Source organism: Hemicordylus capensis, chromosome 2, assembly GCF_027244095.1.
Source record: "Hemicordylus capensis ecotype Gifberg chromosome 2, rHemCap1.1.pri, whole genome shotgun sequence".
Lineage (NCBI taxonomy): Eukaryota > Metazoa > Chordata > Lepidosauria > Squamata > Cordylidae > Hemicordylus > Hemicordylus capensis.
The window spans coordinates 48,794,118-48,817,442 of record NC_069658.1 but is presented as its reverse complement, the minus strand read 5'-3'; the positions used below and the strand labels follow the sequence as shown (position 1 = coordinate 48,817,442).

At 43.7% G+C, this 23,325-nt stretch overlaps 1 protein-coding gene across 5 annotated transcripts in view; it reads right to left on the bottom strand.

The window, feature by feature from the left end:
- The window catches only part of ANKRD31 (ankyrin repeat domain 31), a 122,904-nt gene extending 109,973 nt beyond the window's left edge, over positions 1–12,931 (bottom strand). For 3 of the 5 annotated variants that reach the window (XM_053298660.1, XM_053298661.1, XM_053298662.1), the window contains exons 1-3: positions 12,686–12,930; positions 4,228–4,283; positions 2,691–2,773 (exon numbers count right to left, since the gene is read on the bottom strand). In XM_053298660.1, coding sequence (XP_053154635.1) covers positions 2,691–2,773; positions 4,228–4,283; positions 12,686–12,819 — 273 coding nt within the window. In that variant the 5' untranslated portion in view covers positions 12,820–12,930. Of the gene's footprint in view, positions 1–2,690; positions 2,774–4,227; positions 4,284–12,685 lie in introns of those variants that run through there. The other 2 variants (XM_053298663.1, XM_053298664.1) reach the window with 2 other exon arrangements.
- Between the last annotated feature and the right edge of the window lie 10,394 nt (positions 12,932–23,325).

Below are 23,325 nucleotides of genomic sequence, written 5' to 3'. Positions count from 1 at the left end.
GCTATTCTCAGGTCTGTGCTACTATTTGAATGATTCCTATAATTTGTAACAGTTTATACTATGATGACATATTTATTTTTGGCCACCATATTGTATTTTGGGGGGTATCCAATCCTACTTTCTTAAACCATACATACCTGACAACATTTCTGCAAAATCTCATTCTTGTGAGTTAAAGTTCACGATTCAGCTTAATTTTCCAATTTAGCTGTTCCACTATATTTACAGTTCCTTGTATTTTGAGGATGTTTCATGCGTGATGTCACAACACAGGTGTGTACTGATGTAGGAAACGTTGTGTAGATCACTTTACACCAGTGTTGCCTACAGCAAACATATAAAGTGTGGACAGCATATACCTGTGTATATACACATCAGGGAATTCTGATTCAGCCAGAGTCCTATGAACACTTGTGTTTAATTTGTGAGTACATATGTGTGCATGTCCTTATTTTTCACAATAGCTGCAGGAAACATTGGTGTGGCACTAGTGTAGATGCAGCAAACAGATTAGCTTCATAAAGTGGAGAGCTGGCTTTCATGTGTTTAGGACTGCAACGCTGAAGAAAGCTTATCTGTCTAACTTTCTACTGAATATTCTCTGCTGTACCGCTTTAGCAGGAACACCAACTATAGCTCTTGACATAAATAACAGCAAGACTGACCCACCAGACGCCACCCTCTACAGCAATGCCCCATTCTTTTCTGAGCCTCTGATGGCAGGGGGTGCTTAATCTGTGCACCCGTCCTTTCTAGCCCTTCCCATTCCAACAATAAGGGCAAGATATTATACTAGGAGTCCTGATCTGGCCACCACTTCTTTAGCACCACATTTAGCAACAAGTAAGCCATTTCACATTATTGTTAATGAGGTAGGACAAACATCCTACCCAGCTTTGGGAGCTGTGCGTTCTCCCAATTTTAAGTCATATGTTAGGTAGCAGGAGTGGGGGGAGAGATCATCTGTGAGACGAGAGCTGGGTAGGGCAGCTTTTCCTACTATCTCTTTAAATTGCTGGGTATGAGTGCTGGGTATGCTGGCACTGTCCTACCCAGCTCTCGACTCACAGTTTATCACTCCCCACTCTTCCTACCAGCTAGCACATGACCAAAGATCAGAGGCACACAGAGCTCCCGAAGCAGGGTAGGATGCTTATCCTAACACATTAATGATCGTGTGAACTGGCTTAGTGTATTCTGGAGTTTTGTTAGATGGAATGGCTCCTACATTACAGCAACATTAAGCCACTAAGAGTTTGCTCAGTTCCAGCTTATTATAGTTAAAGACCATCCACCTGAGTGTTTGCTGTTCCCTATATTATTATAAGTAAATGTTATTCAAATATTGATTGTTAAATCCCCTTGTGCTAATGGATACCTACCACTCAAAATGGAAAAGAGAGTTGGAGGAAAGGTTGCATCATTATGATTTTCCCCTTCTGCATTGATAACTGTGGAGTATGAAAATGCCAGAGCCAACCTCAGACAAATAATATATGATATGGAGTATCAAACTGACCACGGCTCTATTCCTGTTGGTGTCCATCTGGGCAACCAAGTTCTGAGTTCCAACCCTGCTAGATATCTAAACCTGATAACTGTACCAAAATACTACAGAGCTTTGACACAAGCATGATGTATAATGCCTTACAAACAGCAGTTCCAGAAGAAAGATATCAAAAAATCTCCTACAAAGAATGTATTTGTCACTGCAGCTCAGGAGATACCGAAACGATGGCACATGTGCTCCTTTACTGTCAATTTTATTGAGATATACAGCATAAATATATAACTCATTTTATTAGCTGTCATCCAGGTTGCACAGATTCTCGATTATCTTTTAACTGACCAGAATGACTCAAGATCTTATAATGTGGCTAAGTTCTGTTTAATAACCAGTAAAATTCACCAGGAGTTAATTAAGAATCACACCTACATGATCTATGTTGGTGTTTAACCACTGCATCATAATATCCCCTATGGTTTATTCTGCTGGGCTTCTGTTTGTAAATATTGTTATACTGTTATATTGTTATACAGTTATACTGGTCTGTGATGGTACAGGTTGAGTAACCCTTATCTGGACATCCAAAATCTGGAATGCTCCAAAATCCAGACACCACACCGTAACAAAAACAAAAAACGCCTCAGCTCACTCGCTTGCAGATTCCCAATTTTGCTGCTTTTAAACATGCAGTCAAAACTTACTTATTTCAGAAGGCTGTTAGTGACAGGGGTTTTGTCTGTAATTCTCACTAGTTGCGGCTCTGTTTTTATTGTGAAGCTTTTTAATGCTTGTAATGTTCTTGCTTTGGTGCTAGAGGGAAAAGGAAAAGCCTCCCTCTTCCACTCCTTGCCCAGTTTGGCGCCTGCTCTGTTGGCATCTGTTTTGGTGCTTTGTTGGTGCCTGCTCTGTTTGGTAAAGGTACAGTACAGGGTAATGTCGTTATACTTTAAATAAACCTTTAAAAAAAAATACAGTAACCTTTCGTGTTTAGACTTGGATCCCATACCCAAGATATCTCATTATGCAAATATTCAAAAATCCGGAAAAATCCAAAATCCAAAACACTTCTGGTCCCAAGCAGTCCGGATAAGGGATACTCAACCTGTAATAAAGTATGGATGTATTGACTGATTGATTTTAAAATCACAGTTAGTGCACTGGACCTGAACATGTATGTACATACCAGATTAATCAACTCTGTTTCCCTTCCAATGTGTGGATCAATCCTGTGTTTACGAATAGGTTGAATCTCTGGAGACAGTTTTTCTATAGTCACAAAGACAATTAATGTAAATGATTACACTCAGTTTCATTGCTCTGTTTTCACAAAGAATAAATGTATGATTGAAAATTCTAGTAAGTTCTTCCAGCAGCACAAAGACTCCAGTGAGAGTAAGAAAGAGAAGCCCAGGTAAAGGGCAAAGAGCAGTTTTGAGATTTTCATCTAGTGAATATACTATACCAAATAACTTGAAATATGATGACTGGGCAAAAGGTGTGGAAAACAGAAGAAACATAGGAACCAGATCGCTCATTTTTAAGCAGCAGCCCTTTAATTAAGAGCATTATTACCATAACAGAATATGATAGCTTTGCAGACACCACAACTCCAACATTACTTTTATGATAAAGCCACAGGAGGGGCTCTATAATTAAGTAGTGAGGCATTCTGTTTAGAACCGTGAACAATCTATCCCTTATACAAATGAACTGATTTTTCCTATCTGTTTGATATAAAGAATCTCTTCAGAGAAGAAAACAAATTGTCCAAATATCAGAAGAACTGGATGGAAGATGGACAAGCAATCATCATCCAGCATGAAGAGGCACAGCCCAGACACAGGTTTATCACCTTAATGAGAACTAGGCTGCCTAGAAAATAATGATCAGTAGTAGGTACTAGCTCATAAATTACCTTGATTGCAGCCAAGACCCAAGCATCTCTGCACGAGAAAGGACTGAAATAGCACTGGAAGCACTAGCCATGCAAAATGCTGGGTAACAAAGCTTGGGACAAATGCATGTTGCTTGTGGCCTTCTTCTGGTCCCGATTCTGCAGTTATGGGGCTAGTTTGTTGGAACTGGTTGCAGAATCAGGAAAAAAAACACCTTCTCTTGTATAAATTTGTCATCAACAGTCTAGCTCAAAACTCCTTTGGGTGTTTAAAAAAAAAAAGACCTGCACAACAACTTGGAGTCAGTCCTCCCTATTTCAGGAGTAGATTTGATAATTGTATTGAATGAGCCAACAGGTGGGATGGTATGCCAGTCTCAGCAATGCCCATCTCTACAACTACTAGGAGACTTTCAGTTGAAGGAAAGGCTGTTAAACTGCAGCTAAGAAACTGATGGATATTCTGATAACCCACGTTTAGGGATGGGGAGTTAAGATGACTGGGGGGTTTCCAACATTATCTCCATTTACAGAAAATGCCTCCACTTGACTTTTAACAATAACTCACTCCCCTGCAGTCCCCCATGCCACATGCCTGCCCACTTCCAGAAGATCTCCTGACCCTCAGGAGAGGCTTTGTATAGTACAGGGAGCCGTTGTGGGGAGAAGTGGGTAAGGAAGTTCTCTTGTTCAAGCATCTTTTCACTCACACAACTCTGGATCCATTTCAAACTGCAAAACTAGTGTGACATTTCATATGAAGAAAACACAGCCATAAGTAAAATTAAAAGATGACATCTAGTAGGAAAAAAGCAAAACCACTCACCTCCATTTAAGATCTTTATTCCTGCTGATGCCATATCCTTACCGAACAAAGCTAACCTAAAAACATAAACCACATATGAAGCTCACTTAGAATCAGACCATTGGTCCATCTAGGTCATTAGTGTCTGTACTGACCAGCAGCTGCTTTCCCGGGTTTCAGATATGTATCTGCCCTGCCCTGCCCTACCTGGAAGTGCCAGGGATCAAACCTGGGCCTTCTGCAAGCATCCTAGTCTTGACTTCAACAGCAACATCAACTGGTTATCCTAGTCTTAGTTTCAGATGCCTCCACAATTACTCAATATGCCTTGGGTGCACAAAGCCCCTTGCACAAGTAGAGAGTACTTCTGTTTGTGCAAGGAGGCTCTCTGGTTTCCATTAATTTCTCCCCAGCTGCAGCCCTCACTACTGCATTGCATGCCCTTCCATAGGGTCCCCAAGCAAAGCTATTATTACATGGGAGAGGGAAGAAGGGGGGCAGCCTTTTAAAAAAAAAATCCTCCTTAGCTACTGGTTTTAGAATGTTAAAGGTAAAGGTAAAGTATGTCATCAAGTTGGTGTTGACTCCTGGCGACCACAGAGCCACAGGAGGGGTTTACCATTGCCATCTCCCACGCAATATGAGATGATGCCTTTCAGCACCTTCCTATATCACTGCTGCTCAAAATAGGTGTTTCCCATTGTCTGGGAAACATACCAGTGGGGATTCGAACCAGCGGCCTCTTGCTCCCTAGGCAAGTTACTTCTCCACTGAGCCATTAGAAGTAAAGGTAAAGCATGCCGTCAAGTCGATTTTGACTCCTGGCACCCACAGAGCTCTGTGGTTTTCTTTTGTCCATTAGGTGGGTTATTTTTCGAAAATGGGGAAGGGTAGGGCAGGGTCCTTTTGAACAGGCCCTTTAAACACTGCCACTAAGTGCCAATTTTTAAAAGACATAAATTTCTTGCCAAGAAAAATTTAAGACCTCTGTCTTCAAAGCAGCCCAAAACACAGCTGTGTGAGTGGGTGATAAAACTACAAGGTGAAAAAGCAGGAGGTGAAACAGTCCCCTCTTCAAGTAAAGAATGAGACACAGAAGGTTGGACCTGGGACACCTTCTAGCAGAGGAAGAGAAACTTTGGATCCAGCACAGATTTCCAGAAAGGGAAAGAAGTAGGCAGATTTTCAGCAGTCACCTATTCCCATCCCATTTACACAGGAAACGAGACTGCAATCAACCACCTCTGTGCATTCACTCACAGAATAATGGTTGCTGCTAACCTGAGGTATTAGAAAGAAAGTTTAAAAAGGATGGAAATTTCAAAAAGTGTGAGAGAAAGTCTAAGCCAAAAAGAAAACTCCAATTAAAAATGACTGTTGCTATTGTTAATACAAAGTATCAGACAACATTTCCTAACAATGCATGGAGCGATTAAGAATAATGACTGAAATAATGTTAAAGGCTCTAAATAAGCTTTTTGAGGTTTTTCTGCACAAGTGTCAGTCAAGGCTAAAAACCTCAACATTTACTACTAGGCCATTTAAATTTACATAAATATGAAATTAATTGTTTCTTCAAAATTATGCACATTACTGTGTTCATGTTGCTTCTATGGTGTATAGACTTATCCATTTCATTAAAGTATTGGTTTAAAAATGATATAATCATAAGACCTATGAAACTGAAAAGTCTAGGAACATAGGAAGCTGCCTTTTACTGAATCAGGTAATTGGTACATGTCAGGAACCCACTCCGATGCCGCTCCCAAGTCCAGATAGGCGATTTATTTTATATGATTTTTATATCAATCAGCTATTACTTTCTTTCGCTGCCACCATATGATTGTTTATTACCCTGCTTTCAGTGATTAACTCCTTGGTCACGTAGCCTTGTGAGTGCAGGATAGGCATGTATAGGATAGGATCCAGGAGCAGACCCAGGTTTCGGCTCACCCAAGGCAAGCTGCAAAGTTCTACCTTGTGCCCACCCACAAGCATTTAAAGGGAGTGCCGCTTGCTTGCTGACAGCCTCTTCTCCTTGCCTTGGCTACCTTTCAAGGCTGGCAAGGAGGCTGGGCAATGAGAAAAAGCTGCCGGTATGTAGCCTCCTTTCCTTAACCACACATTCCAAACTTAAGAGGCTGTACACACGATCAACGTGTGGAGCCTAACTGGGCTTGGCAGGGAGAGTGGGCTTACCGCACACAAGCAGAGAGCCATCCCTGGGCGGCCCGAGCAGATGCCCACATGACTACCGGCTCCATCATGGAGCCAGTAGGGGCAGTGGGGACTGGGGGCCACCCAGCCCCCAGAAGTCCAAGGGTGCCCCGCTCAAGTGCACAGGGCATTCTGGGGAGACCCCCAAGGCCGGGAGGCTTGTTGGAGCCTCCTCTTGAGTCGGCACGGTGTGGAGCCACGGCCTCTCCCCTCATTTAAGGGAGGGGTATTTATTTATTTATCTATTTATTTGATTTCTATGCCGCCCTTCCAAAAATGTCTCATGGTGATTTACACAGAGAAATAACAAATAAATAAGATGGCTCCCTGTCCCCAAAGAGCTCATAATCTAAAAAGAAAAACAAGATAGACACCAGCAACAGTCACTGGAGGTACTGTGCTGAGGGTGCATAGGGCCAGTTACTCTCCCCCTGCTAAATAAAGGTGCCTCTTTGCCAAGTTAGTGTGGTTTGCTGCCGGGAGTCACGCAGCTCTCGTCGCAGCACACGACCGCAGGAAAGCGGGATAGGCTCCCTTAGTCTGCTCTCCTGCGGTTGCGAGAATAGCCTCAAAGTCTTTCAAAGACTGGATGGGCATCCGCACCCAACTTTTGCATGGCCTTGGAAGAGGGAAAGTTACCAGAGCCACACTCACCTCACATGGTACCTTTGCAACGTTCATATGGGATGCTCAAGATCCAAGCCTTGGAAGGCTCTGGAAGACTACTATGCAAGGAGGGAAGACTGCTAGAAGCCTTTCCTCCCTGCAGTGCACCTTTCCAAATGCTTTGTGAAAGTCAGATCAGAGCATCTCTACCCAACCTTTCTTTGCAAGGCTCTGGCTGAGCTAAAAACTGGACAATTTCCTAAAGTTTTGGAGGGTAGTGAGGGGGCAGGTGCTCTCCTAAAGTATTTTTCAGCAAGGTTATATGCTACAGTGGCCCAAATAAAGTGTACACACCTACCTACAAACAAATGTGGTTTCACTATGACACAGATTAGAAAATAATAATGAAATAGTAACTACTATAATGATATAGCAATGCTATGCACAGCTGCATAAAAACAGTGATTACCACTCTCCACACAGTGTCTTACCAAAGCTGGACTGGCATTCCCCCAGGGTGGGAGGAGAAGAAAAGTATGAGGGTGGTGGCTGGAGCACTACAAGTAAACCATGTTTTGGGAAGGTGGTGATAGCAGTGGGTCTGAGTGGGTCCGCAGGCAGTCGATCTGCGGCCTCTGCCAAGCTGCTGGTTGAGGCAACCACCTCATTAACAAGGCACCCCTGTCAATATTATGTGACTTTTCATAGCAAACAGCTATTTCATTCATCTATACCTTACTCATAGCAATAGCAATAGCACTTACATTTATATACCGCTCTATAGCTGGAAGCTCTCTAAGCGGTTTACAATGATTTAGCATATTGCCCCCAACATTCTGGGTACTCATTTTACCGACCTCAGAGGGATGGAAGGCTGAGTCAACCTTGAGCCCCTTGGTCAGGATCGAACTTGTAACCTTCTGGTTACAGGGCAGCAGTTTTACCACTGCGCCACCAGGGGCTCATTTGAATTAACCGATTCATTTCTTTAAAACTGATTGAAAAGTGGGTAAGCAGTTAATTACTCAGTTAGTTATGTAACACCTCTAAACATCCTTCAGTACACCTCCCGGGTATGTAAATATTTTCAATGCAAATTTCTGTAAGTGTCTTCACCATTCTATGTTAATTTGTTCTTTTCCATTGTTCTTGTCATGCACACCCTTTCAAAGTTTTGTAAACATTGGGTTTGCAAACATTTGCAAAGAATGGGGGGGGGAAATCCACACTATTACAACTTTTCAAGTTTCACTGTGCATGAACATAAAGGTACTTACACATTTCCTTATTAATAATAGCAATTCACTCTTGGGCCATCTGGGCCCTCCACACAAAAAACTATCCCTTCCTGCATCCATTTCTACCCGGCTGCAGCAGAGGGTGAGGAAAGACAAGCCGCCGCCATCCCCATCACCCTGGCGGATACTGGCCCACACGTTTCCCAGCCTAAGGCAGGAAGGGCTGATCAACCTGCATTGCTGCAGGCTCCTAATGAAGTGCTAGCTGGCTTTCACTTTTGCGAAAGAGCACACACTAAAAGTAGCACACCTGTACTTGGAAGTGCTACTTAGATCATAAACATGCCATTGACAGCCAGGCAACGTGTTTCCATCCTAGGTTTTGCTTCTGGAATGCGTCCATGTACTCTTGCACAAAACGCACAAGTGTGCCAGAACCTCATTAGGAGCCCACAGGATGGGTGGGTGGCTTGACACTCCCTGTGTTGGGTTGCAGAACATGTGGGCGACTATAATAATGTCTATATACTCGAAGTACAATATTTTTATGTCTTTATCTGTGTTTTATTGTGGCATTCCATTTTCATAAGCCACCATGTGAGGCCTTTGTGCCAATGGAAAAACCTTGCCAAAACAGCACAATAGATTGATTCAAATCAAGGCAAGTTAAATCAATATAAGATCTGAAACACCAAAAAGGGGAGAGGGGTTGATTTAAATAACTGATTTGAACTTTTAATTTATCATTTAGATATTCATTTCGCTATTTCCATAAAAACATACTGGATTGTAGCCTAAGTTGTTCTGTGAATACAAGACACTGCCATGTGCACAAGGAGGGGGTAACTTTCATTGATTTCCCCTTCCCTCAGCCCCCAGCAGTCCTCAGAAAACTGCTCCTGAGGTTTGGAGGGCACTCTGAGGCCCTAGCATGCAGCATGAGGGGCTGCAGAGGGAAGGTGGGGGGATTGGTAAATTTTACCCTTCCTATGCACAAGCAGGCCACCTTACGTGGTACAGCAGGGAAATGCTTGACTAACAAGCAGAAGGTTGCCAGTTCGAATCCCTGCTGGTACTATATTGGGCAGCAGAGATATAGGAAGATGCTGAAAGGTATCATCTCATACTGCGTGGGAGGAAGCAATGGTAAACCCCTCCTGTATTCTACCAAAGACAACCACAGGGTTCTGTGAGCAACTGGAGTTGAAATCGACTCGACGGCACACTTTACCTTACTTTATTAACAAGCAGAAGCATTCTGGTCACATACACATGTGGACTTTACTTTCACTTTGTTAAATTTACGGTCATGGACCAAGACAACAGTATGTGTTACTCTGGATGCTGTCCATGGATTTGTATCCACCAGGGGTGTAACTGTAATTGGGCAGACATGTTCAAAGAACACAAGTCCACCCCACACCCAGAAGAAGGGACACCAAGGGCCCCTCACCTGTCACACTCAACCACTGCAAAGGAGTGCCTTCTTCCAACTGTGACTGGGCAGGAAGCTTTTCTGTCTTTGAAAGGTCAGATCTTGTTGTGCTGACCCATGGTTCCTTAACTTCCAGGCTTGATTTATGCATTAATTAATTTCAAAAATTGTCTTGGTAATCCATGCCTTGGTGATCTCATTTACTGTAACATTCTCTGTTACAGTATCACTGTTTTCCAGTGTTGCTACTTGAATCCAAGTGTGATTCAAGGTGCTGCTTGTATGACCTTTAATGTCTTTAATGGGGCTTTATTACCTTTAAAGCCCTAAATACAAGGAGGACTGCCTACTTCCGCAAAATATTTTAGGGAAGCTCATCTGCATGTTCCACTGTCATCTGAAGTTTGGTTGGTGGTGATGCATGAGTGGACCTTATTTATGGTGGCCTTAGCCCTTTGGAATTCCCTTCAGCTCTTTCTCACTCTATCTGCTTTAAAGTGGCAGCCAAAGACGTTTCTTTTCTAACAAGCCTTACCCGATTTTGTTTAACTGATTGCGGTCTGCTGAAATATTCAAAATGCTTGCTTTTATTGCAGTCTTTAATTGTATTACTGTATTTATATTGGTTTTTTAAAAACCCACCTGCAATTTTTACTTTAAGCTGCCTCAAATTCTGGGGAGAGATAGAGACCTCAAGTTAACCTTTGAGGTTGCTCTTGAAAATAGGGTTGACATTATGCTGCAAGAATACAGGACACAATGCGGGGGGGGGGGAGTCTTGGGAGGGCATCTTGGGATCCGGGCTTGGCATGCATAATTTTAATCAGCAAGTGCTTCCTGGCTGGCCTTCCCATCTCTGGGGCTGTCCACAGTGGGAAGAGCATTTGCTCGAGCTCCCTCCTCCTGCACTCGAACTGCTCTCCTAGTGTTGCCTTGCCATGCCCCCTGAAATTCCAGGTTTCACCCGGAATTTAAGCATCTCACTCAGATTTCTTAGCCCACCCAAATTTGCCCGGATTTCAGCTTTCATTTTTTTAAAAAAGCTAAGCTCTAGCCCTTGTAGAAGCAGAGTTATGGAGCAAATTGTGCAGTCATTATTCTTTTGAAAAATTATTTTCAAGCCAATTTACATAATATGCAAGTTAGGTACCCGGATTTGGAAAGCCAGAATATGGCAACCCTACTGGAGGGGAGGATGTGGGGGCGGTCCCTGGCCCGTCTTCCCACCTCCAGGACTGGCTGCAGCAGCAGCTGCTGAGCTCCAGCCTCATCCCCACCCACCACACCGCCACTGGGGAACATGAGCTCTTGTGGAGGCAGGGCAGAGAAGGCTGGGCAGCAGCACTGCTTCCGGGAGAGGGGAGCCTTGCATGCATGCCACAAGTCTGGCTGGCGTGCTGCACTTCCCCTGGTCCCAGGCAATGGGAGGGGGCCAGCAGGAAGAAGCAGCAACACCACTACCCTGGGCTTGCAGTAGCAGCAGCTCCAACCATCCCATGGCTCACCCTGCAGCTTCCCTGGGGTGGCGGAGCCAAAATAAAGGGGAAATAGGTAGCATCCTGAATGAGACAACCATTTCCCCCTGAAAATATGGGATGTCCTGGGTAATCCGTGGCTGTTGGGAACCCTACTTGAAAATTACTCAGAAGCTTAAACTGGTGTAGAATGCAGCTACCTGCCTTCTAATAGGTGTTGGCAGCTGCACATACATTCAGCTGGTTCCGCACCACTTACATTAATTGCCTGTACACTTCTGGGCCCAATTCAAAGTGCTGATTTTAGCCTTTAGAGCTTTGTACAGCCTGGGCTCCTCATACCTTAGGGACTGTCTCTCCTTTTATTGACTGTGCCATCAGCCCACCAAGCAATGACAGTGAAAGCTAGAGGCTGAGATTTCTCAGCAAATGCCCCTAGAGTCTGGAACTTTTTACCAGAAATGGTTAGACTTCACCTTCATACTCTTTTAAAAGAGAAAGCTTTACTTGCTTCATCAAGCCTTTGACAGACTGGAAGTGGGAAGGCTGTGCTGTACCTTTCAATTATAGTGAAATTTTAACTTTTTCTTTTTGTATTTTTGGTTGTACCCCTTTGAGTTTTGGAAAAATGTAATATTTCAATGCATATTAATAAATATGTATACTATGTGCAAATGTTGTTAATGCAGAAAAAAGTACCATGTTCATTCTAATGGAAATCTCAACATTTGCATTAGAAGACCAAATTAAACACAAACACAAGCCCTATTCCGATATTAAGTGAACCTGGGTACAGACCCCTCAAATGCAGGGTACAGATAGAAATGGAATTAGTGTATTGAACATAATGTGTGAACAACACATTATACAGATCTCCTCCATACACTATATACTGACTGCATGTGCGTTGAACATAATGAGCGAAAAGGGCTAGATTCTCACATTAAAATGTTTTAAAAGTGCAATGATGATGTAAATGTTAAAAAAAGTGCAACTGTTAAAAACGTTTTTTAAAACCCTCTAGGAATCAGCATCACTTTTCTGCAGGTCACTAGTGAAAGCAATCCTGGATATTTTAAAGGTAACGGTAAAGTGTGCCATCGATTTGATGTCGACTCCTGGCGCCCACAGAGCCCTGTGGTTGTCTTTGGCAGAATACAGGAGGGGTTTACCATTGCCTTCTCCCCACGCAGTATGAGATGACGCCTTTCAGCATCTTCCTAGATCGCTGCGGCCCAATATAAGGACTAGTGGACATTCGAACGAGCAACCTCTGGCTTGCTAGTCAAGTCATTTTCCCACTGCGCCTTTAGGTGGTACCCTGGATATGTTAATAGCTTGATATTGTGGAAAAAAATAGTGTGTGGGTGGGTGTGGGTGTTTCAGTCAGAGTTAGCAAGGAACCCTAGGATTTCACTGAGTAGGTGTGAAGCGATGGAAAGAAAGCTTTTGTGGAGCGTTTGCACAAGCAGCTGTAAAGTGCCTTCTCTGTGGGTCTAGTTTGTCACCTCTGGCCGTGGAGCTCCTCATCTTCCAGCTCGCTTTCCACCACGGACCCCTCAACCACTGTCTCATCACTATCGGTATCAGAGAGGCCGCCTCCCTCCCTCATAGCTTCTCTCGCCCTTGCGGGTGAAGACATTTCTTTGCTCTCATGTCAGGAGGAGGAGAGCCCCGCCTCATTCAAAGCACGCCCCCGCCGCCGCCTATCTTTCAGGCAACCCTTCCTGCCCTCGAGGCGCCACCGGAGCTCTGAGGGGCGAGCCCAATGCATTCTGGGGGTCGTAGTTCTCGGTCGTCAAAGGAAGGCGGGATCGCAAATGACGGCACTTGCTTCTCTCAACGAGACGGGAAGGTGATGCTGCCCCGGAAGAAAGAAAACCTTCATTCATCAAGATCTCTGACTCAAGGCAAGTTAAGCAACTTGGTCTGCTGCCAGACAAGACAACCTACCTGGGAGGAAATGACCCCATGGCATTCCGATTAGCCATGCCAGTATGAGGCTCGATTCTGTGCATGTTTAGAAATAGTTGCACGGAGGTCAGTGGCAAGGCGGGAACTGATTCCCAGGTAAATAGGCATAGAAGTGCAGTGATAGATACTTTTCGTTTCAAAGGATCGCTTCGCATTCCTTGTTTTCATGCTGCTTTTGATCTGTGTGGCAAACGTGTTGTTCCCTGCACGTTATATGGTGCCAGGTGAGGGGGTCAAAGGTTTATTTATTATTATTTTCTTTAAAATATGTATACCCCGCCCCTGCAGTGCACTACTGCTGGGGTGGCTCACAACAATACGATAGACACATATACAATAAAGTAATAAAAATAACATTTTTTAAAAAGTCAGATTAAAAAACACAATTATTAGGTTCAAATTAAAACAAATTATAAAAAGCTAAAGAACCTACCTGATTTAACAAAATAATAAGGGAGCATTAAAAAGCCTCCTTAAACAGGTTCATTTTGAGAAGTTTTTTAAAAACACTGAGGGAGGGAGCATGGTGAAGCTCTTCAGGGAGGGCATTCCAAAGCCAAGGGACCACAACCGAAAAGGCCCTGTCTCTAGTTGTATGCCTTCATCCTCCTAGGGCTATCCTTTGGCCCTATACAAAGAATGAGAGAGGACAGGTGAGAGGCTTACCACTTTTACAGGTGCATGAAGGATACTCAGCTGTCTAAAGGCAGTCTTGCAGAGCCCAGCTGACTCATTTGAGCGTATGATCAGCTGCATTGACTGCAGCCACTTGGAACAGCCATTAAATTATTGTGATGCAGTTTTTCTGGATGGGATGCCATTTCAAGCTAACATACCAATCCCCTTCTTTCACAGCCAGGTCCATTGTTAGTTCATGTATGCTAAGGTTAAAAGCTAGAAGAGTGCTAGTAGTTGAGTCTAGACTGCATCTGCTAAAAACTGGACAATTTCCTAAGGTTTTGGAGGGTAGTGAGGGGCGGGTGCTCTCTCAAAGTAATTTTCAGCAAGTTTATATTTATTTAACACATTTTTATACCGCCCAAAACGCAAGTTCTCTGTGTGGTTTACAAGACAATAAAAACAACCAATAAAAAGATCAACACATTTCAACAATTAAAATTTAAAATGTTATAACTGTTAAAACACTATTAAAACAACATCTAATTAAAAGCCTGGGTGAACAAATGTGTCTTCCCTGCCTTTTTAAAAGTTGTAAGAGATGTGGAGGCTCTTATTTCAGCAGGATGTGTGTTCCAAAGCCTCTGGGCAGCAATGGAGAAGGCCTGTCCCTGAGTAGCCAGCAACTACAGATGAACCTCTCCAGATGATGTCAATGGGCGGTGTGGTTCATAGCAGGCTCATTATAGGCTGCAGTAGCCCCAATAAAATGTACACACCTATCTACAAACACACACCTATCTACAAAAAAATGTGGTTTCACTATAATTAGAAAATAATAATGAAATAGTAATTACTATAATCATATAGCAATGCTATGCACAGCTACATGAAAACAATGATTACAATAGTCAACAGGGATTTATTAAGTAAAAAGAATGATTAGACCAACCTAGCTTTTTCTTTGATAAAATGTTTTGTAGTTACAGAATGATTGAAGTAGTAAACATGGAAAGATTAACATATTTAAAATTAAGAGATTTTTAAATTTAATTTTGCCTGCCTTTGTCCAGTTTTTGATGTGATATCACAACCTAAGTGATTTAGGACTGTATTTTGTATGAGAAATTTCCATTTTTGTATGTGCTTTTATATATGCATATTAACATATTGTGTAGTGTATTCTTATGAAAATAAAAATTAAAGTGAATACAATACGAGTTGGATTCAAAAATTCCCATATATGAATGAAAGGTGCTTGAGCGAGATGTTGCTAATCCCCGCTCTCCTCCTGCACCCCTACACCTCTCAAAAGCCACTCCAAAGCGTACTAATAAAATGCAAAAAAAAAATTTTTTTTTGAGGTAAGTCACTAATCAGCAGAACAACTGATAATAAATTACAAACAGAGTGTAAATTTAAAATGTAAACACAACTGTTTGAATGCAGTGCCCCAGAGCAGGTTTTTCATATAAAGTGGTGCATCTTGTGATTGCTGTAATTTCAATTGCATCAAATGCAAAAAGGAGGATTGTTCTGTTATGGCTGGTATTATTACAACCATATAGGCTTGTCACCTGGAGGTGTGATTATGTAACTACATCGGAGGTTGGAGATGCTGTCTGTGCACATGTAATAAGCACCAGCTAGATCAGAGGGCTCCCTCCTACCCAGCTGCTGAAGGCATTAGGAAGAATAGTCCTCTCTGACTCAGCTGCTCTTTAGCATATGAGCCCAGACAGCACCTCCAGCCTTGGTTTCAACTTACAGACTCTTGGCAAATGGAAGCATACACAGCTCCCAAATTAAGGTAGAAGGCTTCTACCTTAATTGTGATCACGTGAACTGCCCTAGAGTGTTATTCCACATTAACCTTGCCTTTGGTTTTTGTGTGTAATGCCCAACCAATAGCCAGGTCAGGGGTTGTGTCTTTCAGGCAGAACAGCACTTCTCACTCTGGCACGCTATCTGTGTTAACACATGCTGAAAATTAGGGATGTGCACGGAACCGGCCCCCTTCGAGCCGATGGTGAGGTGGGGGTGGCTTTAAGGATGGGGGAGGGTGCACTCCCCCCCCCGCGCTCCCCCCTCCAGCGCTCTGCAGATAATTAGTCCCGTGGGGCAGCAGTGTACCTCCTTGCCACCCCGTTGCTTCCCTGACTGGAAGTGACCGGAAGTGCCTTCTGTGCGCATGTCACAGGCAGGCGGGCACACATTGTGCATGCATGTGGCATGTGCACATCCGCCTGCGATGCACACAAGTGTGCAAGGCACTTCTGGTCAGGGAAGCGGCAGGGAGGTATGCTGCTGCCCCGTGGAACTATTTATCTGTAGAGTGGAGGGGGAAGCACAACCTCCCCATCCTTAAAGCCACCCCGCCCCCGCGTTCAAACCGGTTCGAATGCAGGGTTCCAAACCTGTTTGGCATTCTTTTAGAACGCCGAGCAGGTTCGTGCACATTCCTCCTGAAAATGTTCTATAGAAGCCTGGCGGCTTGTTGGCTCACACAAAATGATTGTTCAGGGAGGGATGAGAGGAAAGCATTCAGATGCTAAATACTCTTGACAGAAGTAGGGAAGAAGGGCTAGTTCACCACACAGAAGCATACGGAAACATAATTTTCTAGTTAGGTCAATACAGTAGTGACTTTGTCAGAAATGGACTGCAGTGGTACAGTAATGCTGTGTGGTTGTTCCAAGATTACATATCCCTTACTCTAAAGTTTCAAAGAACAACATCTGCATGTCCTGAGAGCTCACAATAACATGCATAGGATTGTGTGTGTAATCTACCGTGATATAAGGGATTCACACTAAGGAAAACTTTAGAGACTATCCATTGCACAGAATATTCAATCATCCACATATTTGTTATTGATGAGTAAATGTATTTTTTAATTTTTTTTAATTATTTTTTAAAACAATAATAATATTAAGGCATCAGTATAACTGTGGTAGTCAGTTCTTTTATAGTCCACAGGACATGAGCATCTTAACTTCTTATGGTGGAAGCTTCTTTCTATAATGGGAAGAAGTCCAAGCTCAGAGATCTGAGAATTATTATTTTTTTAAGCTGAGGGGGAGGGGGTGAAATCCATCACAAAGGATGTGATGGAATACAACACACAAACACTAAAACTTCAATAGCTTTTCATGTGCAATAATTAAATACCTTTTTTTACATGTCTTCTATAATGTGTAGTAAATCCTAAGAACCTATTAAGCTCAATGATCGTAATAAAGGATTGATTGACTGATTGATTGATTCATCTATTAAGCTCTCAAATGGTGGTGGACAAGTAGTTATTTATTTATTTATTTATTCATTCAATTTTTATATCGACTTTCATAAGGTATCCCATGGTGGTTTACAAAAGTTAAAATACAATAAAACTCCATAAAAATCGCATTTAAAACCTTACGATCAGTTAAACAGTAACATCCCTTCCAAACCCCCCCCCCACCCACCCAATCATAAAGAAGACAGACAAAAGCAGGAGAGCTGACAGACCTGGCAGCCTCTAAGGCATAAAAGCCTGAACAAATAAAAAGGCCCTTAGTTCTTTTTTAAAAGCAGCCACAGATGTCAAAGAGCGGACATTCACAGGGAGAGCATTCCAGTGCCTGGGGGCAAAAACAGAGAAGGCACTGTCCTGTGTGCACGACAATGTAATCTCTCCAAATGTCAGCACATGGAGCAAAGACTCCTCAACAATCTTGCTGGGGCGGGGGACAGAAACCCTTTGGAGCAGGCAGTCCTTCAGGTATCCAGGACCCAAACCATTAAGAGATTTAAAAATAACCAGCACCTTGAATTGGATCTGGAGAATTGGCAGCTAGTGCAGCTCTTTCAAAATAGGTGTAATTATATCTGAGTAAGCAGTTCCAGAGAGAACCCTGGCAGCTGCATTCTGCACCAACTGAAGTTTCCGAATATTCTTCAAGGGTAGCCCCACGTAAAGTGCATAGCAGTAATCCAGCCATGATGTGACTAAGGCAGGACCACTACCTGGTTAAGGTTGGTTTCACAGCCACAACCCAGCCCTGCAGGGGTGGAGGACCTATTAAGATGGTCCGCCCAAGACGGCTGTTGGATCCAGTAGGATTCCAAAAAGCCTTGGAGGGTTTTGATGTTGGTCCTGCCAGCAATTCTGTTGATGCCCTGGTGGGAACCTTGAATAGGGAACTCACCAGGGCAGTAGACACGATCACTCCTAAGCGTCCCTTCCGATCTGCTTTAAAAGTGGCCCCTTGGTATACAGAGGAGTTACAGGGTCTGAAGCAGCAAGGAAAGCGACTGGAGTGCAAGTGGAGGAGAACTCGATTTGAATGTGACAGGACACAGCATAGAGCCCTTTTGAAGGTTTATGCGGAGGCGGTGCGTGCGGCAAAAAAACAATTCTGGTCTGTGTGCATTGCTTCTGTGGGTTCGCGTCTGGCAGAGCTGTCCTGGGTTGTGAGGAGTTTGATTCAGGCTCCTTCCAATTCAAACCAATCCCCAGGGACTTTGTTCTGCTGTGATGCTTTTAATGGGTTATTTGCGGACAAGATCTCCCATATTCAGGCCGACTTGGACTCCACTGTTTCTGCAGAGTCTATTAAGGTGGTGTCCAGCAATCCCTCTTGCAGTATTAGATTGGATCAGTTTCAATCTGTGATGCCTGATGACGTGAACAAGCTGCTTGGGGCGGTGCGGCCTACCACTTGCTCTCTGGATCCTTGTCCGACTCGGCTGCTTTTATCTAGCAGGGAGATTGTTGGGGATGGCTTCGTTAATATAACTCATTGCTGAGGGAGGGTAGGATGCCTCCTTGTTTGAAGGAGGCAGTGATTAGACCACTTCTTAAGAAGCCTTCCCTAGATCCCTCAGTGATGGACAGTTATAGGCCAGTCTTCAATCTCCCATGGTTGGGTAAGGTGACTGAGAGAGTGGTGGCTAACCAGCTCCAGGCAGTATTGGAGGAAACCGATTATCTAGACCCATTTCAAACTGGCTTTAGAGTGGGATATGAGGTTGAGTCTTCCTTGTTTGGCCTGATGGATGACCTTTACCGGGGAATCGACAGAGGGAGTGTAATTCTGTTGGTTCTTTTGGATCTCACAGCGGCGTTTGATACCATCGACCATTGTATCCTTCTGGATCGCATGGGGGAATTGGGGTTAGGAGGCACTGCTTTGCGGTGGTTCTGTTCCTGTCTCTCAGGCAGATTCCAGATGGTGGAGCCTGGTGACAGTTCCTCTTTAAAATGGGAGCTATTATACGGAGTCCCTCAGGGCTCCATTCTGTCACCAATACTTTTTAATATTTACATGAAACCACTGGTAGAGGTCATCAGGAGATTTGGTGCAGGGTGTTAACAGTATGCTGATGACACCGAAATCTATTTATCCTTATCCTTATCATCATCATCATCATCATCATCATCATCATCATCATCAGGAAATGGCATTCACTCCCTAAATGCCTGCCTACAGGCAGTAATGGGCTGGATGAGGAATAACAAACTGAAGCAGAATCCAAGCAAGATGGAAGTCCTCATTGTGGGGAATCGGAATTTAAGGGATGAGTTCGATCTTCCTGTGCTTGATGGGGTTACACTCCCCCAGAAGGAACTGGTACGCAGCTTAAGGGTGCTCTTGGATCCAGGCCTCACCCTGGTATCTCAGGTGGAGGCTATGGCCAGGACCGCTTTCTATCAGCTTCGGCTGATTTGACAGCTATGTCCATTCCTTGAAGAGAACACTCTCAAAACAGTGGTGCATCAGCTGGTAACCTCCAGGCTCGACTACTGCAATACGCTCTACATGGTGTTGCCTTTGTACGTAGTTCGGAAACTTCAGTTAGTTCAAAATGAGGCAGCCAGATTGGTCTCTGGGGTAACCCGGAGAGACCATATTATGCCTGTCTTATAACAGATGCACTGGCTCCCGATATGTTTCCGGGTGAAATACAAAGTGCTGGTTATTACCTTTAAAGCTCTGAACGGCTTGGGTCCAGGTTACCTTAGAGAGCGCCTTCTTTGGTATGATCCCCATTGCTCATTGAGGTCATCTGGAGAGGTTCGTCTCCAGTTACCACTGGTACGTCTGGTGGAGACTCAGAACCGGGCCTTTTCTGTAGCAGTTCCTAGTCTATAGAATGCCTAGTCTATAGAATGCACTCCCGGCAGATATCCGCAGTTTAGGCTCTTTGTCGGCCTTTAAGAGAGCCCTAAAAACCTATTTGTTTGGCCTGGCCTTCCAAGGCTTGTAAAGTGTTGTTTTTTAAAAGTATTTTAATTGGTTTTAAATGGTTTTAACTGTTTTTATATTGTTTTTAGCATTGTGTTTGAATTGTGGGTTTTATGTCTTTTTAAAAAGTTGTTGTACACCGTCCAGAGCCTCTGGATGGGGTGGTTTATAAATGTAATAAATAAATAATAATAAATAAGGCATGGGTAACTGTGGCCAGATCCGCCTTCTCAAGAAAGGGATGCAGCTGGCGTACTATTTGTTTATTTAACACTATTTATTTATTTATATATTTATTTAACGTATTTTTATACCGCCCCAAAACAAAGCGGTTTACAACAAAAACAGAAAAGTTAAAACATTAGTTAAAACAGATAAATGACAACAAAGAAATTAAAACATTGGTCAAAATAAATGACAGCAAAAAGTTAAAACATTACAACAATTTAAAACCTTAAAACAATATTTTAAAACAAAGTTAAAACTATTAAAACAGTATTTAATTGAAAGCCTGGGTGAACAAATGTGTCTTTAAAGATTTTTTTAAAATTGTCAGAGATAGGGAGGCTCTTGTTTCAGCAGAGAGTGCGTTCCAAAGCATCGGGACAGCAACGGAGAAGGCCCGTCCCCTAGTAGCCACCAGACGAACCAGTGGCAACTGCAGACGGAGCTCTCCTGATTATCTCAATAGGTGATGGGGTTCATAGCCAAAGCTGTGTAAAGGCACCCCTAGCCACTGCCTCCACCTAACATCCAAAAGCAAAGCCAGGTCCAGCAACACCCCCAAGCTGTGCACTTGCTGTATAAAGGAGAGTAGAAATAGAAACCTATCCAGAGCTGATTGAATCACCCTATCCTGACTAACTTTTCTTCTGACCAACAGCACCTCCATCCTGTCTGGATTTAACCTCAGTTTGCTAGCCCACATCCAGCCCATCACCGCCTCCAGCCCCCAGTTCAGTACAGCCACTGTTTCCCTAGTTCTGATGCCAGAAAAAATTAGAGCTGAGTGTCATCTGCATATTGATGACACTTCCGTCCAAACCTCCTGATGACCTCTCCACGCAATATTATGTAGATGTTAAGCAGCATGGGGGACAATAGTGAGCCTTGCGGGACCCGAGAGGCCAAGGAGTTGAGCAGAAGACCCCCAGCATCACCTCTCCACCAAGAAAGGACCTGAACCACTCCAATGCACCACTCCTGATTCCTATACCTGAGAGGTGGTCCAGAAAGATACCATGGTCGATGGTACTGAATGCCACTGAGAGGTCTAGCAGAACCAACATGGATGCACTCTCCCTGTCTAGCTCTAGCATAGGCCATCTACCAGGGTGAGCAAGGCAGTTTCAGTCCCAAACCCAGAGTAAAAGTCAGATAGAAAAGGGTTTAGAATAATCCATATCATCCAATACCCTTTGCAGCTGCATAGCTACCACACGCTCTATTACCTTGCTTTAAATGGGAAGATTTGAAACAGACCAATAGTTATCAAGGTTGGTGGGATCAAGGGAAGGCTTTTTAAATAGTGGTCTTACCATCACCTGCTTGAGGCTCGATAGCATCTCGTCCTCCCTTAGTTAAGCATTAATAATTGGCTCCAACCACATACCTGTCCCTTTCCTGGCGGATTTTACTAGCCATGAAGGGCAAGGGTCCAGAGAGCATGCTGTTGCCCACACACTGCCTAGGATCTTGTCCACTTCCGCAGGCTGTACTAACTTAAAAGAATCCATCACAATCAGACCAGAAGGTTACCAAGGCATGTTTCCTGGAACTGCCAAAATCCTAGAGTCCAAATCGGCATAGATGCGAGTGACTTTATCTGTGAAGTAACAAGCAAACTGGTCACAGCAGGCTGCTGCTGGTTCTTCCCCCAGTCATATGGGTGCCTGTGTGAAGCAGTGACTTTGCTACATGAAACAGCTCCGCTGTCTTCAATGTGCAGATGCAATGGAGGCAGAGAAAAAACATTTCTTCACCGCCCTCACCGCCATGGAGACTCTAAAATGGGCTCTAGCCCATGTTCCATCAGGTTCATTATGGATCTTCCTCCAGCATCGCTCTAGCCATTGTCCAAGTTGTTTCATTGCTCTAAACTCCAAGGAGAACCAAGGAGCAGAACGGGCTCTACCAAGCAAAAGCCAGATCCAGTGTATGTCCCGCCACATGAGTAGGACCCAATATTAGTTGAAATAGGCCCATAGTTGTCATGGTGGCCATGGAGTCCTGAGCCTCTCATACTGGGGGGCCTCAGCATGGACTTTGAAATCCATGAAGACAATTTGCCTAGGGGAACCCAATGCCACCTCCGAGACCACACCCATCAGCTCAGGCAGAGAGACAGGTGCAGTGGACTGGCCAGTACACCAACAGAATCCTTATCCTATCTCGTAGACCCACCCTCAGGGACAAATTCAAAATTCTGATGTTTCCTAACCGGGCATCTGGAGATGGGAATGGACTCACGATAGATGACCACAACTCCTCCTCCTCGAACTTCAAGTCAGGGCTGCTGTAGGATCATGAAACCTAGAGGGCAGAGCTGGGAGAGACCCATTCCACTGAGCTCACCCAACGAGGTCTCAGGTAGACATACCAGGTCAGCATACTCACCCACAATTAAATAATGGATGAGAGATGTTTTTGCATTTACTGCAGAATCCTCATCCTTGAGGGAGTGTTCCCTGCAGGATTGAGAGAAGAGCTGGAAAAAGGAATAGGCCTCAGTTGCCTAGATGTCATGGTGTTCGTCTTCTCTTTATCAGAGTATATTTCTTCTTGGGAGATAATGTTTAATTGAATCAGTTTTCATTTGGAAGGCATAAGTTTTAACCATGATTCTACAATCTTTTCAAAACTTTAGGAGGTGTTCTTCAAGTTCTTCTTGAGTAGCTGAGGAAGTTCTTTAATCATCAAAAAATGTAATTACGTCAGTCAGTTTCAGAGCATGATGCATTCCATCATTCTTTGAAAAGTGGCAGGTGCATTTGCCAGACTTTGAGGTATTATCCTAAATTGTCATTTGCAAATAGGGTGTGAAAGCTGTTTGATGCTTATCAGTGGCTTATACAGGAACTTGGTAGCATCCATTTCTTTCAATATGGAAAATCCTGCCAGCCAATGTTTCTTTCACTTGTGGTAGAGCATAAGCAGGCTTCAATGTGAGTCCGCTCTATATCGTATCATCTTAAGAGCTCCAGTATTCTTATGTGAAAGCACCACAAGTGAAGCATATGGGCTATTTCCTCAGTCGCCCAAAGTGCTGCAAATCCACACAGAATTCAGCACAGTTTTTCAAGTCTAAAGATCTCTGATTTAAAAAG